Source organism: Camelus bactrianus, chromosome 9 (assembly GCF_048773025.1).
Source record: "Camelus bactrianus isolate YW-2024 breed Bactrian camel chromosome 9, ASM4877302v1, whole genome shotgun sequence".
Lineage (NCBI taxonomy): Eukaryota > Metazoa > Chordata > Mammalia > Artiodactyla > Camelidae > Camelus > Camelus bactrianus.
Window position 1 is genome coordinate 39,762,502 of NC_133547.1, and position 14,834 is coordinate 39,777,335.

The window sequence follows — 14,834 nt, forward strand, 5'->3', positions numbered from 1 at the left end:
GAAGCCGCAAGTCAGAGTCTGTCTTCAGCCTCCAGGCTGGATGGAGCTGAGCTTTTGTGTGTGAACTCGGAGGAGCTCAGCCCCTGCAGCCCAACCCGGAGAGAAGCGCAGCCCAGAGTGCCAAAGCGGGCAGCCACCAGGCGCTTCCCCGACAGACAGACGGGGTATTGATCCTGCTCGCACGCCCCCTCCCTCTCTCCACTTCATGGCGCAGCTAATGGCCTGGAAAAAACTGGCCAGCTGTTCCCCAGCTGTGACATAATGAGCTCAGGGACAATCAATGCCCATTCTGGTCTCTAATTAGGCCGAAGAGCTGGCTAGGGTGAGAGTGTGGCCTGTTTCCTGAGGGCACCACTTCCACTCCAGTCCCCAGCTGCCGTCTGCTGGCAGCCACCTGGGCCCACGCATCTGTGCCCTGGAGGAGGGGGCAGGGCCATCGAGTGGCCCTGGGGAGTCTTCTGACCCAGAGCTCCTTCTCTAACAGCACAAGTAGGGACTCCATAACCGTGTTAGTGGAGGTGGATAGGCTGGTGGGGAGAACCTGGCCTGCACGTGACACCCCAGGTCCCCAGCTTCCTGTCACATCCCTCTCTCTGCCTTGGTTGGCCACTCTGTACAGTGGCTTTCAATCCCAGCCCTCCAACTCCCTGCCCTGGAAACCCTGCCCGGGACCCTCCTCATAACTAGTCCTAGATGCCCAAGCCTGGGGCTGCAAGGAGGAGGCTCATAGCAAGTTTGGCTCCTAGCCCAGCCTCCCTCTGCTATTTATACTCTCAGTCCATGGAGGGATGGATCCAATTCTCAATGTACTCGCTGCAGAGGAGGAAGTGAGGGTGGAGGGAGAGATGGAAAAGGAAAGGTGGACACTGAGGCAAAGAAACAGAGCGGTGGGGGAGCAGAGGCCCAGGGCAGAGAGGCTCTGAGACTTGGAGAGCTCTGAGAACAGGACAGGGAGAGCAGATGAGAGAGATCAAAGGAAGGAAGCCAAGTAAGAGACAGAAAAGGGAGAAACGGGGCCATCAGGGAAGAAAGAGAAGATGGAATACAAGAAGCAGTACACACCCTATGCTGAGTAGGGTCAAGGCCAAGGTGCTGGATCAGATGCCCGTCAGGGAAGCTGAGGTGTCGAGCAGAGCATGTCCAGGGACATGATATAAATGATGGGAGTCAGGAGAGATTGCCTGGGGTCAAAGAGGCACAGGGAGCAGAGCTGATCTGGAGGGAGGGGGTGTGGGTGGGGGAGTCCAGAGATGGGAAGGCCAGGCAGGGACTCTTCCGAGAATCCAGGCTGTGGGCTCTGCTTTCTGGGGATGAGGGTATGGGCTGGAAGCAGGAATCAGAGCAACATGGGGAGAAGGAGAGAAGGTGACTGTTGGGGGCTCTGGAGTGAAAAGGCTGGAAAGGGTCTAGGCTTTCTGCAGCCTCCACTCTGGGGCTGCTCAGTCTGGGTAGCCCAGACCTGGGAGGCAACATTGTTCACATCCTCCAGCCCTCCTAACATCCACACAGTCACATAAAAACCAGTCAGATGGAGCCCCTTAGTGGGGTCTTTCTGGGACTCAGCCAACACTGGTCATCCTTTCCTGGGCCCCTTCCCAGCCCTAGGGCTGAATCTCTTTCTGACTGTGGTTCCCAGAGGAATGACCTGGTTTGTGGAGAACAGAAGTGCCCACTGCTATTCCCTGCACCCGCCCCCTGCCCCCAGGCCCTGAATCTCTCAAACTGTCAGAGCCCTGGGAAGAGAAGCCACTTGAGGATAGCAGCTGCTGATTCACACTCAAAATCTAGAGCAGCAAAGGACCTCAGAGAGCGCCGACAGGCCTAGTCCGACTCTCATTTGGAGCTGGGGCTCAGGGAAATGGGGAGAGGAGCACTGCTCACTTATGCAGATGCAGCCTCTGGACCCTGAGTTCAGTGCTCCTTCTAGGATGCCAGCCTGCCCATCTCTTCCTAACCACCTCCTAGGAGTGGGAGGGATTTTCTGTTGGGACCCTTGGCCCTCTTGCCTGGCCCTCTAAGCCGAGATTGTGGAGGGTCAAAAAGGTGAAAAGTCAGGGCCCTCAAGACAGCAGGTTCCCTAGGAAGATGAAGCCAGTGGGGGTTTGCAAGTGAGAAACCTCTAGCTGGAAAGGGCTGTTGACTCTTTGCAGCTCTGTGGCCAACACTGCCCCCTTGTGTCTTCTGAATGTCAGAGCAGCCTAGAGGCCCCGAAATGGAGTAGTTGGTGTCTTCCCATCTGCCCAGGTCTTCACCATCCAGGGACACCTGTCCCCAGGGCTGATTTAGACCCTCCAGTGCTACCCCTCCAGGCTAGGTCATCTGAGAGACCAAGCTTTCACACACCATTCTCCAGGAGAGTCCTCAGGTAGGTAGGTGAGGGGTGACAATTGCCTCCAAGGGCCAATCACAAGCCATCTCTCCATCCCTAAGGAGCTCTGGGTCTGAGAGTCTGGCCCTTCCTTGGACAAAGGGGTGTGAGAGTTGAATGGGGTGTGGGTCTTGTTTTTAGGTGGGTCAGGAATGCGTGGAGAGGACTTTGGAAGAAAAGAGAATGTCAGGGAAAGAGGCCACAGGTCCTGTATCCCTGCGCCCAACTATGCCCAGCCTGGCAAATGAAGGGTCAGGTTACCCTAGAACTCAGCGGGGTTGGCAGGGCTGAGTACACATCTTTCAGTAGGGACTGTCCCAGAGATGTAGAGCAGGGGTGCCCCCTAGAGTCAGAGACCAGGCACTGCTGGGACTGCTCTGTGGACCCCAATTTGGGAAATCCAGCACAGCTCTGTTCTTAAATCAGAGCCCAGAACCTGGCCATGAGCTGGGCAGCTGGGCAGCCTGTGCTGGAAGGAGAAGCTGGGTGGTCCAGGGTGTCCTGTCCCTGCAGATGAGGCTGGGCAGCTTCTTATGACACCATGAATCTGGAAGGGAGAATTTCCAGGCACTCAAGTTACCACTCCACCCTTCTCGACCTCCACAGAATGGACATGCAAGTCACACATGAGATCCCCACCTGGGACGCATAAGTATCATTTGGTCTCTCCATCACTTCATCTCTGACGGCCCCTTTCCTGAGTTCACTCTGTCATAGGTTCACAGGGACTATCTCCTTGATGACCTATATGTTTGTTCTCTTCTCTTTAGGCTTGAATGACAAAGAAAATTCCCAGCCTCAAGTTCAACCTCTCACTCTGGAACTTGTGGGTTCAATAAATACTTATCAACTGACTCACTTAAAGATGGGAGATGGTGGCATCTATGGCCCTGTATTTACCTGTTCAAAACATTTTACTGTGCTCTTTTCAGTCTGATTTACCAGGCCTTCCACAGTCCAGCCAGTCAAGTTCTCTAGTCTCACTTCTTCCCTACACATAGATTATTTTTCAGTCAAAGTGGACAACTCACAGTGCCCTGATAGTCCGTAGACCTGCCTGTCTCCATGTTTTTGCTAGGCTTGCTCCTTCCACCTGAACTCTTCTCTTTCAGTTACTCACAGTTAAAACCCTATGCCTCCTCTAAGACCCATGCCACTTCCTTCATGAAGCCTTCCCAGATTTCCTGAGGGAGTGGGTTCTCTTTTTCCTTTGAATCTCCACAGCACCTTGACTCTCCTCTGAAGCTTATAACCAGCTTTGTCACCATTTTAGATTGTAAGCACCAAGAGGGCAATGTTCCTTTGTAACCCTCTCTCTCACCCCCTAAACAGAGCTTTTCGTATAGTAGGTGCTCAATAAACAATCAAGTGACATGAAGCCTGCAGTTTGGGCTGCTGGGGGCTGAAGAAGGTGGGAACAGCACACTCAGAGATTTCAGGTGACTACAGAATTGGATCAGAGTGGGGAGGCAAGGACTGTACAGAGAGGTGAGTGGGGATCCTCTGAGGGGACACTCAGACCTTTGCCTGGGGAGGAGGAGTACTTTAAAGAAGAGAACAGGCAGGTCAGGGCGGTGGTGGTGGTGAGGCCTTGGAGATATCGTGGGTTGAGGTAAAGAGCCTGGTATTAGGGGAACTTCAGGTTTGCCCCAGTGCCAGGTGTGATGGTCTCTCAACTGTATTTGGTAACGGGCAGAAAAAGGGGGTGGGTAGGGATCTGGAGGATCGGATTCTGGTCACTTGTCTTTTGCCCTCTAGCTGTGTAGCCTTGGGCAAGTTACTCCCCCTCTCTGGGCCTATTCATTTGTAAAATAGTTACCTGACCTCTTATGACCCTTTCAGCTCTGACTCCAGGTCAAGGTTCTGAAGTAGAGGGGTACTGATTGATGGAGACCCCCCTCAGGCCTGAGCACCAGGAATGACTCCCATCTAAGGTTCTGTACCAGAGGTGACAGAGTCCAACGCCATGAAGAAGGAGACATGTGGCCTGGGTCAGCTGTGCTGTCTCAGAGGATGTGGAGGTGGGGAGCAGAGAGAGACAACACCCCCATTCAAGGTAAGGTGCCCGGGGTAGGTTATCAGGCCCTAGGGAAGAGTTTTCAGGGACCACCCCACTTCCTTCGCTGTGCTTCCCTGTCTTCTTCCTTATCCCATCCCCAGATTTAGTCAATACAGATCTGGGATTCAAATCCCAGCTGCTCAGCTTCATGGCTCTGAGAAAGTCAGTTAACCTCTCTGAGCCTCAGTTTCCACATGTGTAAATGGAGGTATTGAAACTAACTCAAAGGATGGTTGTGAAATCTCTCCTGTGAATGTGCCTGGTTCTAGGTCTACTGCTAGGTCGCCTTCCCTGCCCGAGTCTGGAAAAGGACTCCTGGCATGGATTGCCCCTCAGGCCACAGAGCAAACGGTCAATGGTGCTCTGCAGGTACACCGGGGGTGGGGCGGGCTTTTGCAGGGGCAGGCCAATGCCGAGGAGGTTGGATGGGAAAAACAGACAGGGGAGTATTGCCCCAGCAGCCCCTGGTGCTAGTGAGGAAGGGCGACTCTGTCCATAGACCTGCTTATCGTGCAACCACCAAAGGCCCGGCAGCTCTCTGGGAATTTTTCTTCAGGGGTCCAGCATGGAGCCCCAGCTGATAGATGGGGGGTGGGTAGCACGGGGAAGGCTCCCCCGTCTCATAGCAGGCCTGGCCTGCACATGCACTGTGGGTGTTCCTGTCACTCTTTTGAGCCTGGTTCATCCAAGGCCCCCAGTTTCTAATCTGGTTGGGAAGGATTTATTTTTGGGTCCCTGTAACCTAGCAATGGGCTCACATGACCAGTGGCAGCTGCAGGCTGAATATACTGTCGGATCTTGGCTCCTGGCAGGGGGTGTAGGCCAGACTGTGGGGGAATAAAGGGAATGGAAAGGCTTTCACCTCTGCTTTCCTCCAACTCCCTTTGCAGCCTCTCAGCCTGGCCGCAGATGGCGGGCAGGGGGTGGCTGTCTGGGGAGCAGCCAGGGCTGGCGTGGGCACAGGGAGCTCTGGACAGCCGGGAGCTGCGTTGCGGTGGGGAGGTCCCAGCTGTGAGCCAGCTCTCCACGTGGGGAGGGTTGGGAGTCCATGTGGGTGGTGGTGGGTGCAGGGAGGGCGCTGTGTCGGCATCCTGTGGGGTGAGGCCAGTGTTTGTAGGCTCTCAGGGACACCCCTGGTTGATGCTGGAATCCCAACATCCAGCTTCTTTCCCTTTGTTCCCTGTTAAATTGTTAATATTCCTGGGAGAGAGAACACATTAAGCTGCTATCAGTGTGAATGGATATTATCAGCCTCTTTCGTGAGAGCAGGTCTTGACAGAGGCAGAGAGAGCAGAGAAGGGGGGCAGTGGGTGCCACTAAGCAGATGAGGGGCTCCAGGGAGCAGGGTGTGGGCACATGAAAAGCAATCGAGAGAGTATGGAATATGTGGATGGATGAATGAAAGATAAACTTGGTCCACTTCAAGGTCTCACCTTGAGGGGGCAGGAAAGGGTGGGTAGGGGTGGACATAACGTTGTCAAGAGGTGCTGATGGGCAGGGCAGGGCAGGGCTGCACCAAGGAGCAAGTCTGGGTGGAGAAATCAGACCTCAGCACCAAGAGCCCCATCACGATCCTGAGGAGAGAGCTGCCCCTCCTCGACCCTTCACGGGAGCCTGCTCCTGGGTATGCATGTAGCAAGGCCGACCATGGCTCTCTGACCTGGCTTGTGGGACCACTCCCAGTTTCTCCACCTTGGCCTTCCCACCTCCTTGAGCTAAGCTCTAAAAGGAGGCGTGGGCAGGGTGGGGTGGGGAGATGTAATGTCAATAGCTCCCCCAAACCCCTATTGAGGTCGTTTGATGAGAACGCAGACTGGCCCTCGAGAGCTAGTATCATCACCTTATTGTTGTCATTGTTATCAGCTGCCTCCAGGCCAGGCTAGCGAGTTCCTCCTCTCCTGAGCCAAGGTGGCTTCCAGCAACTGAGAAGATGCTATAGGGTCCACTGTCTCCTTACAGCCACTTCTCCCAAAGGCTCTCTGGGAGGGGCCTCAGGGCCTGGGGATTTTGCCCGCAGGCCACCACACTGGTTGTTTTTGGCCAGCCAGAGTAACTGTACAGGCTTCCTCAACCCTGAAAAGCAGGCTATGTGTTACAGGTTTCCTATCTCTATTAGACAAGCTGGGAAGTAAAGAATTTTGCCCATTTTAAGACACAGATGGCCAACTCACAGGCCAAGGTCTTACTGTCAACCAGTAGAATAGAGCCCAGATAGAACCAAGGTTTTCTGACCAATCCAGTGGTGTTTCTGTAATCCTGTTCTGATGAACCCGAGTTCTCTCTGGTTCTTTGTGAAATCCTTGGAAGGTGGCCATGTCAGTCTGGGCTGGGCCCCTGCAGGAATGGCATGGATGCTGATCAGGGACAGGATTTACCTGATCCCAGAGGGTTTGACTGATACCAGTGATCTTGCCAACACGCCAGCACAGGGTTTGATAAAAATCACTTTGCTCTTTACAGGTTTTAATTTGATTTCCCTTTACTCAGGTGTATCTAATTTTGTTTTAGGCTGTTTCCTGGAAGACAGTGGCCACTTCTATAGAATTAGCTTTAGGGCTTCAGTCCAGAGACTCATGCCAGGCCTCCAGAGAAGCCATGGGGGCGTGGAGGAAAGAGTAAATGCTTTGGTTTCAAACAGACCTGGATTCAAATATTGGCTCTGGCACTTACTAGCTGTGTGATCTGGGAAAATTCACTTCACCCCTGGTACCCATTTTCTCATCTATAAAATACGATGAGTAGTGGCTGCCTCGCAGAACCGGTGTGAGGATTGAAGTTCTGTAGATGAAGCACCAGGCACTCAGGAGAGCGCAAGAAAGGGTGGCTGGGAATAGTGGAGATCACTGTGTTGGGTCTGGGCTGGTCAGTGGCCTGTTTGTTGTTGACCTGGGGCCTGGGGCAGCCACCTTGTCCCCTCTGAGTTCCCTGGGTAATTAATTGTTCTTAAGGCTCTTTGGGTTGGATCTAGTAAACACTTCCAGAATCCCCTTTGTTTCTTTTTAGCAACAAGACTTCCCAGATAGTGGAGTCTCAGGGCAGAGGGCTCTGGGGTGGGTATCATGCTTGAATTCCTTGTCTAGGCTCATGGCTCCACCATGAGTGGCCTTGGGAAATCTCTTCACCTCTCTGGGCCTCAGAAATTTGGATGCCTTGGCCTGTAGGATGTCTTACAGCTCTACAGCATTCGGATCCTATCCTTGGGTATCAGCCATCCACCTAGGGAACTGTGTTCTTCCTAGCTAGTGGGAAGCCATGCCCCTTCATCCCGCCTATAAAGGCTCATTGCCTGGCCTTGGACCTTCTGTGGGTAATGTTCTCTAGCTCTATTCGTTCCCACAGGCCCAGACCAGTCAGAGACTTCCCCAGTGCCTGCCACCCAAGCTGCCTGCAGGGAGCAGTGCTGTGCTGGTACCACAGGGTGGCTCAATTCCGCCACCTCCACCAGCTCTCACAGACCCACACCATGTGAACATACGATCTAAAACAATAGCAGTGCACCTTCTGAGGGGTAAGTGCAAGGTTGGGACAAGGCCCTTAGCTCCCCTTCAAACATGACCACCACTCCTAACTAAACCCGTCCTCTCTACACAGGCAGCTTCCAAAGGAGCCAAACCTTGGATCACACCCTGGAGGCCAGGGCGCTGCCAGACCCAACCCTGTGGCTCTGTGTCTGCACTGACTGGCCTACTAAAAAAGCACCTTGGTTCTGATGTCCCAGGACCATGCAATGGCAGGGCTGTCTGGAACTTCAGGGATCATCTATGCTATCTCTATCCCTGAACAAATAAGAAACCAAGGCCAGAAGTGGCAAGTGACTTGCCCGAAGACACACAGCAGGAAAGTACCAGGGCCAGGCCTCAGACCTGGATTTTTTGACTCTGAGTGCTCTTTTTATGTCATCAGGCTGGCCAGGACGGTCTCCCCTGCCTACCGTCACCTGCCCCCTCTAGGCTTTTGAGCTATCACTCCAGCAACCTGAGAGAAGTGGAGGGGCTGGGCCCACTCCTGGGCACCTTGTCTGGGGGTGCCAGTGCCTGGCTCCTGACTCCAGAAGTGGCTCCAAGGGGCTGGGTGGGAAGCAGGAGGCCATTAGGACCCAGAAGCTCTCAGAGCATCCTGCTCTGCCTCTCACCGATCACTGCAGTGGTTCAGGCTTCAGCAGCCTTGGAGAAGCATCAGCTGAGAGGAGCTATCACATGGGAGCCGGGAGCTGCTCAGCAAAGGTAGGAGTTGCCGACTAGGCCAGGACCGGGGCCAGACCCAGGCCTGGTGGTGAATGCTGAGGTACCCTACAGAAGGGTACAGCCCACCCAAACTTACGGTGGGCAGTTTTGTCAGGGGATGGGTTCCCAGGTATCCCAAAGGTGGTATTGGGGTGTGAGCATCTCTGAAGCCTAGAGATGGGGGTTGATCTCCCACCAGCAGGAGTACTCACATCCCGCACACAGACAGGGTTTCCCATCTCTCTTGCTCCATGTCATAGAAATGGATCCTATATCCTAGGAATGGGTCCTTTGGCATCCAGGCTGACAGGCAACTCTGCTGGGGAGAGGTGCTCTAGCCCCCTGGAAATCTTACCTGGCTTAAGAGGGGCACACTGTTGTCTGAAGAGGGGCCCGGCTTGGGGCCTTGGCCTAGAAGCTCTGTATCTGGGAAACAGGTGCATGTGAATCCCAACAACACCTCTGTGGCCTTGGGCTGGGCGCTTCTGTACATCTTGCATCCTGAAGCAAGGCTATTTGTAACTTGACCATTCCCCTGCTGGAGACCCAGACCTCAGCCCCCAGGGTGGCAAAGCCTTCCAGGTACTGAGAGGTCCCGGAGGTGAGGGAAGGGTTGTTGGAAGGAAGCGGTGGAGGACATGAGCATTTGAGAAGGCCCAGTGATATTATCTGGGAGTGGAGTGAGGCTCCCTGGGCTTCCCCTATGAAATCATCATACCACCACCCTCCCCTCCTTTACCCTGGTCCATCAGTGAGGAAGTTCTGGGGAGAAGGTATATTGGCCCATTGTCAGTAGGTAAATGGGAGTCCTGGAATTTAGGAATCAGTGTGGAGATACTGGCAAGGCTGAGAGGGCTGTGCAAAAGAGAAATGTCCAATGCCTTCTTGCCTAGGGCTCCGTCGTGGCTGCAGAGCGCCCCTCCATCTCTATGTGGAAATCACTTCTGCTTCCCTGTCTGGGACCCTGGGTGCGCCCTGCAGTTACACTCCTGCTGTCCATGCAGACATGATGGGTCTTTACTCCTTTAGCTCCCAGGGCCCCAGAGCCATGTCTTCTGGGCCCCACTCCCAGGCAGAAGGGGTGCGGGTAGTCATGGTATAGAGTAAGGGGCACGGATGCCTCCCCTGGTTTTTCTTTCCACGTCTTTTTCTGACAGATCATCTTATGAGAAGAGATGGCCCCAGTTCTGGGCCTTCTCTTTACCTTCTCTGCAGACCCTGAGTCTATGTGGTCATGTTAACTGCGAAATGAACTGTCTGCTATCTCTGGGTAGAGGTATGTCCCTAGGTAGTTGTCCAAAGTTAGGGCTGCCTCAAGTCCAGAAGAGAGGCCCCTAGCTGGCACACAACTGATGAACTGAGTGTTCCTGGAGTGTGTACTATGGGGCAGGGATTCAGTTGATCAATTTGAGTTTGATTCAATTCACAAAGTTGTATTGAGCACTATTGTATGCATGGCATGCTGGAAGTTAAATTAGCGAGGTTGGTTGTAATGCCAAAAACCAAGGGTAATTGTAAGACAAACTATGGAGGGGGACGGGGGCCCATCTGCCCAACATGTGCCTCTTTGTTGCAGTCAGAGAATTAAAAGGTTTTTAATTGAGCCACCACCAGGCCCTCCGTAACCCAGAAACTCACTGAGCCATCAATTGTCATCATATATGGAAACTCTGGAGGTCTGCCAGTCCAACCTTCCCATTTTACAGATAAGGAAACTGACTCAGGAAACTGACTTGTCTGCAGAAAGCCCATCAGACTTGGCATGTCCGTAGTTTGCTTCTAATTTTGATACCTTAGCACACTGTAGTGAGGGAATCTGGACTGCAAAAATAGCAAATGGAAATTTAAAAAATTAAAATTACAGCTGACCCTTGAACAATGCTGGGATGAGGGGCATTGGCCCCTCCAAGCAGTGGAAAATCCAGGTGTAATCTATAGTAGACCCTCTGTATCACAGTTCCTCCAAACCCACGTTCCACATCTGTGCATTCAACCAACCACTGATCAGATAGTGTAACACTGTAATATTTACTACTGAAAAAAAAATCTGCATGTTAAGTGGACCCCTGCAGTTTAAACCCATGTTGTTCAGGGGTCAGCTGTACATTGGGCAGCTTATTTCAATTCCATGCAAACTCAGCATGGATGAGACACATCAAACAGCTTTGATCTGCCATTTGATCAGGTAGAAATGAGAGACCCTGAACCCCTAGATGTCTTCCTTTGCCAGTTTCTTCCAATTTTCCTCTCTGCTTTATGCTCATCCCCTTCTACCCCCACCTCCACCCCACATACCTACCCTGCTCTTACACACATGCCTACTCCTCCCTCCTTGTTCTGGGACTGTGGTAACAGACCAGGAACAGGAGGGTTTTGGCCAGGGGTCCTTTGATGGTCAACTCATGACCAGAGATCTGGGGCCCTGGGGAGTGGGAGGATAGAAGCAGCTCCTCTCCCACCTGTGGGGACACAGTGACTTGGGAAGTTAACGAGTACATGGGGAAGGGCAGCCTTCATGTGACTTATGCCCTTGTGGCTTCGAGAGCAATGGAGGCTGGATGAGTTTCCTTCCAGCTGGGACGTTTTGTTCTCACTGCTCCTTCTCAACACTCCCCAAGTGGAAGCTCTTTGTCCAGGGGGTGGTGGTGTCACAGCAAACTAAAGTGCAGTCCTTCCACTTTTCAGATGATCTCTCCCTAGTGGTAGCCCCAGTGCAGTGAGAGACATGTTTAGAGATGGTTCAAATTCAACAACTATTTACTGAATATCTATTATGTTCCAGCCACGGTGGAGGGCACCAGCAAGTGCAGCACGGCATGGTGGGCTGGAGTGCTGGCCCTGGAGCCAGGCCACCTGGCTGAGGACCTGGACCTTGCTACTAACTAACTGTGTGAATTTTGGTAAGTTATTTAATCTCTGTAGGCCCCAGTTTTATCAACTGCAAAATGAGGATAAGAATTGTATCTACCTCATAGGGTTGTATATGGATTAAAGTGAGTTGAGAGCCTAGAACAGGGCCTGGCATGTGGAAAGCACCATATACTTCATTGTTCATTATTAGTACTTTTATTAATAAATCTCACATCATCTTCCAAACACAGTTGTGAAGTAGGCATTATTCCCTTTATTTTACAGATGGCTTTATGAGGAAACTGCAGTTCAGAAGCATCACAGAGTTAATAACTCCCAGACCTGGGACTGGAAACCAAACCTTATGCTCCTTCTCCCCAACAGCTCCTGCCATTCTGAGGAGACCAGAAACTAGGAAATTTACATAAGCAATCTTAAACTGGGGCACTATCCTGAAGCTCAGCTGGACCCTGGGAAAAGGAAATCGTGGATTTAGAATCTCTGGATAACAGTCCTTGAAAGGGGAGAAGGGTGTGGAGAACAGAGGAAAGAAAGTGGAAAAGAAGGGGCTGGGCACCACTCAGAAGGTGGAGTGTTGAGTGGGCGAGGCTCCTGCATCTCTCACTTTCCTGCTTCTTTGAAGTCACCAGGGTGGACTGGGAGCTAACTCCTGAGCCCTCAGTCACTGGCCTTGAAGGCTGGCTATAAGAGCCTGCCCAAGAGGCTCCAGCAGGAGGCGCTCTCCCCTCCCTCCTCAACACACACAGAAAACTGGGAAGCCTGGGCCTGGGCTTGCCAACCCAGGGTCACTGGACTAGGATGGGGGATGGGCCTGTGATAGGAGGTGCCCTGGGTGTCCTCTTTCGGCCCCATGGAGTCCTCACCCATCCCCCAGTCATCAGGGAACTCTTCCACTCTAGGGAGGGTCCCTCAAACCCCAGGTCCTTCTACTGCCAGTGGAGTCCCAGAGGTGGGGCTGCGGGACGTGGCTTCAGAATCCGTGGCCCTCTTCTTCATGCTCCTGCTGGACTTGACCGCTGTGGCTGGCAATGCTGCTGTGATGGCTGTTATCGCCAAGACACCCGCTCTCCGAAAATTTGTCTTTGTCTTCCACCTCTGCCTGGTGGACCTGCTGGCCGCCCTGACCCTCATGCCCCTGGCTATGCTCTCCAGCTCTGCCCTCTTTGACCATGACCTCTTTGGGGAGGTCGCCTGCCGCCTCTACTTGTTCCTGAGCGTATGTTTTGTCAGCCTGGCCATTCTCTCGGTGTCGGCCATCAACGTGGAGCGCTACTATTATGTGGTCCACCCCATGCGCTATGAGGTGCGCATGACACTAGGGCTGGTGGCCTCTGTTCTGGTGGGTGTGTGGGTAAAGGCCTTGGCCATGGCTTCTGTGCCAGTGTTAGGAAGGGTCTCCCAGGAGGAAGGAGCTCCCAGTGTACCCCTAGGCTGCTCACTCCAATGGAGCCACAGTGCCTACTGCCAGCTTTTTGTGGTGGTCTTTGCTGTCCTTTACTTCTTGTTGCCCCTGCTCCTCATCCTTGTGGTCTACTGCAGCATGTTCCGAGTAGCCCGTGTGGCTGCCATGCAGCACGGACCGCTGCCCACGTGGATGGAGACGCCCCGGCAACGCTCTGAGTCTCTCAGCAGCCGCTCCACTATGGTCACCAGCTCGGGGGCGCCCCAGACCACCCCGCACCGGACGTTTGGGGGAGGGAAGGCAGCGGTGGTCCTCCTGGCCGTGGGAGGACAGTTCCTGCTCTGTTGGTTGCCCTACTTTTCCTTTCACCTCTATGTTGCCCTAAGTGCTCAGCCCATGTCGACTGGGCAGGTGGAGAATGTGGTGACCTGGATCGGCTACTTCTGCTTCACTTCCAACCCTTTCTTCTATGGATGTCTCAATCGGCAGATTCGGGGGGAGCTCAGCAAGCAGTTTGTCTGCTTTTTCAAGCAGGCTCCAGAGGAGGAGCTGAGGCTGCCGAGCCGGGAGGGCTCCATTGAGGAGAACTTCCTGCAGTTTCTTCAGGCGACTGGCTGTCCCACGGAGTCCTGGGTTTCCCGACCCGTACCCAGCCCCAAGCAGGAGCCACCTGCTGTTGACTTTCGAATTCCAGGCCAGATAGCCGAGGAGACCTCTGAGTTTCTGGAGCAACAGCTCACCAGCGACATCATCATGTCGGACAGCTACCTCCGTCCTGCCCCCTCACCGCGACTGGAGTCATGATGGGCTGATGGACACTTGGAGGGAGATGGGGCTGGGGGCTGGTTATGACTGCAAGGAACTCCTTGTGGGACCACCTTTTCCCAGCTAGCCGGGGCTGGGGTCTCTGCACACAGCTTTTGCTTAGTGTTTTCTGGGTCAGGAGCAGAGCCAACAGGATGGATGAGTGGCAAAAGCCTTGGACACAGCTTTGACCCTTGACTACTGGGGGAGGGAACCTGGTGAGATGGTGACGAGAATAAAGGGTCGTGAAGGTGAGATGATGCCTTTCAACCAGTGAACTTTCCATGCCCCAGAAAACAGGGAAACTCTAAGGGTAGGAGTTGGAAGATACAGGACAGCAGGCCAGGCTTGGAGTTATTCTGGGGACCCCTTAGGATATTTCATTTTTCAGTGTAATTGTCCAGGGCAGAAACTGCACCTAAGCAAGGTAAGAAAATGACCCATCTTCTCATTTCCTTGCTAGGTTTAAACAGAACTAAATTATAGCCAAGTGTTTCCATTTGAATTAATACATCTTTTTCTAGTTTTAGACCTGAGATTTCCTTAAAGTGAGAGGACTAGCTGGGAATATTCCTTTCTTCAGTTTGGCCAGAAGCAAGGGGAACTAGCATTCAGGGCACACAGAGTAGAAGGTAGGAAAGCTGACTGCAGCTCTCTTCTACTTTCCAGGAACAGCCCTTCTGTTCTATTTTTCCACCTCTCTTGCACATGGGAGATCAAGTTTGGGGCTTAATCTTAGCAGAGGCAAGAATAAAGCAGGATGGCTCTTTCTCCTTGTCTTTTAGGATAAAGAAGTAGAGAAAGATTGGGGGTTGCATGGCTGAAGGTGGGAGTTAGCATTTGAATTGGTAAGGTGGTTGGATACAGACAGGGCCCTAATCACCCTGACCAATAATACTGTAAATCTTTTTTTTTTTTTTTCCAGAACTGGCCTCCCTGATCTCTCTCCTCATGGCAGTGATCCATCGCCAATCCCCTGGACAATCGGGTACAAGAGACTAACGTTGGGAACTGGAAAGGTGGGGTTTCCATGGTCCATTAAATGCCTCCCCTACTCCCATTCATCGCTCTCAAAATTAGCTTCAGTGACAAAGACCTAAATCTCTC

General features: G+C 52.9%; 1 protein-coding gene across 1 annotated transcript; it reads left to right on the top strand.

Annotated features, from left to right (window-relative positions):
• The first annotated feature begins 8,029 nt into the window (after nt 1-8,029).
• Nucleotides 8,030-14,590, top strand: GPR61 (G protein-coupled receptor 61). The gene is made up of 3 exons (XM_045511635.2): nt 8,030-8,650; nt 11,433-11,550; nt 11,786-14,590. The coding sequence occupies exon 3, from the start codon at nt 12,372-12,374 to the stop codon at nt 13,725-13,727; it is 1,356 nt and encodes a 451-aa protein (XP_045367591.1). The 5' UTR covers nt 8,030-8,650; nt 11,433-11,550; nt 11,786-12,371; the 3' UTR covers nt 13,728-14,590.
• Nucleotides 14,591-14,834: the final 244 nt, after the last annotated feature.

Coding starts and splice junctions, on each gene's coding strand:
- GPR61 (XM_045511635.2), top strand. CDS start 12,372: ATGGAGTCCTCACCCATCCCCCAGTCATCAGGGAACTCTTCCACTCTA.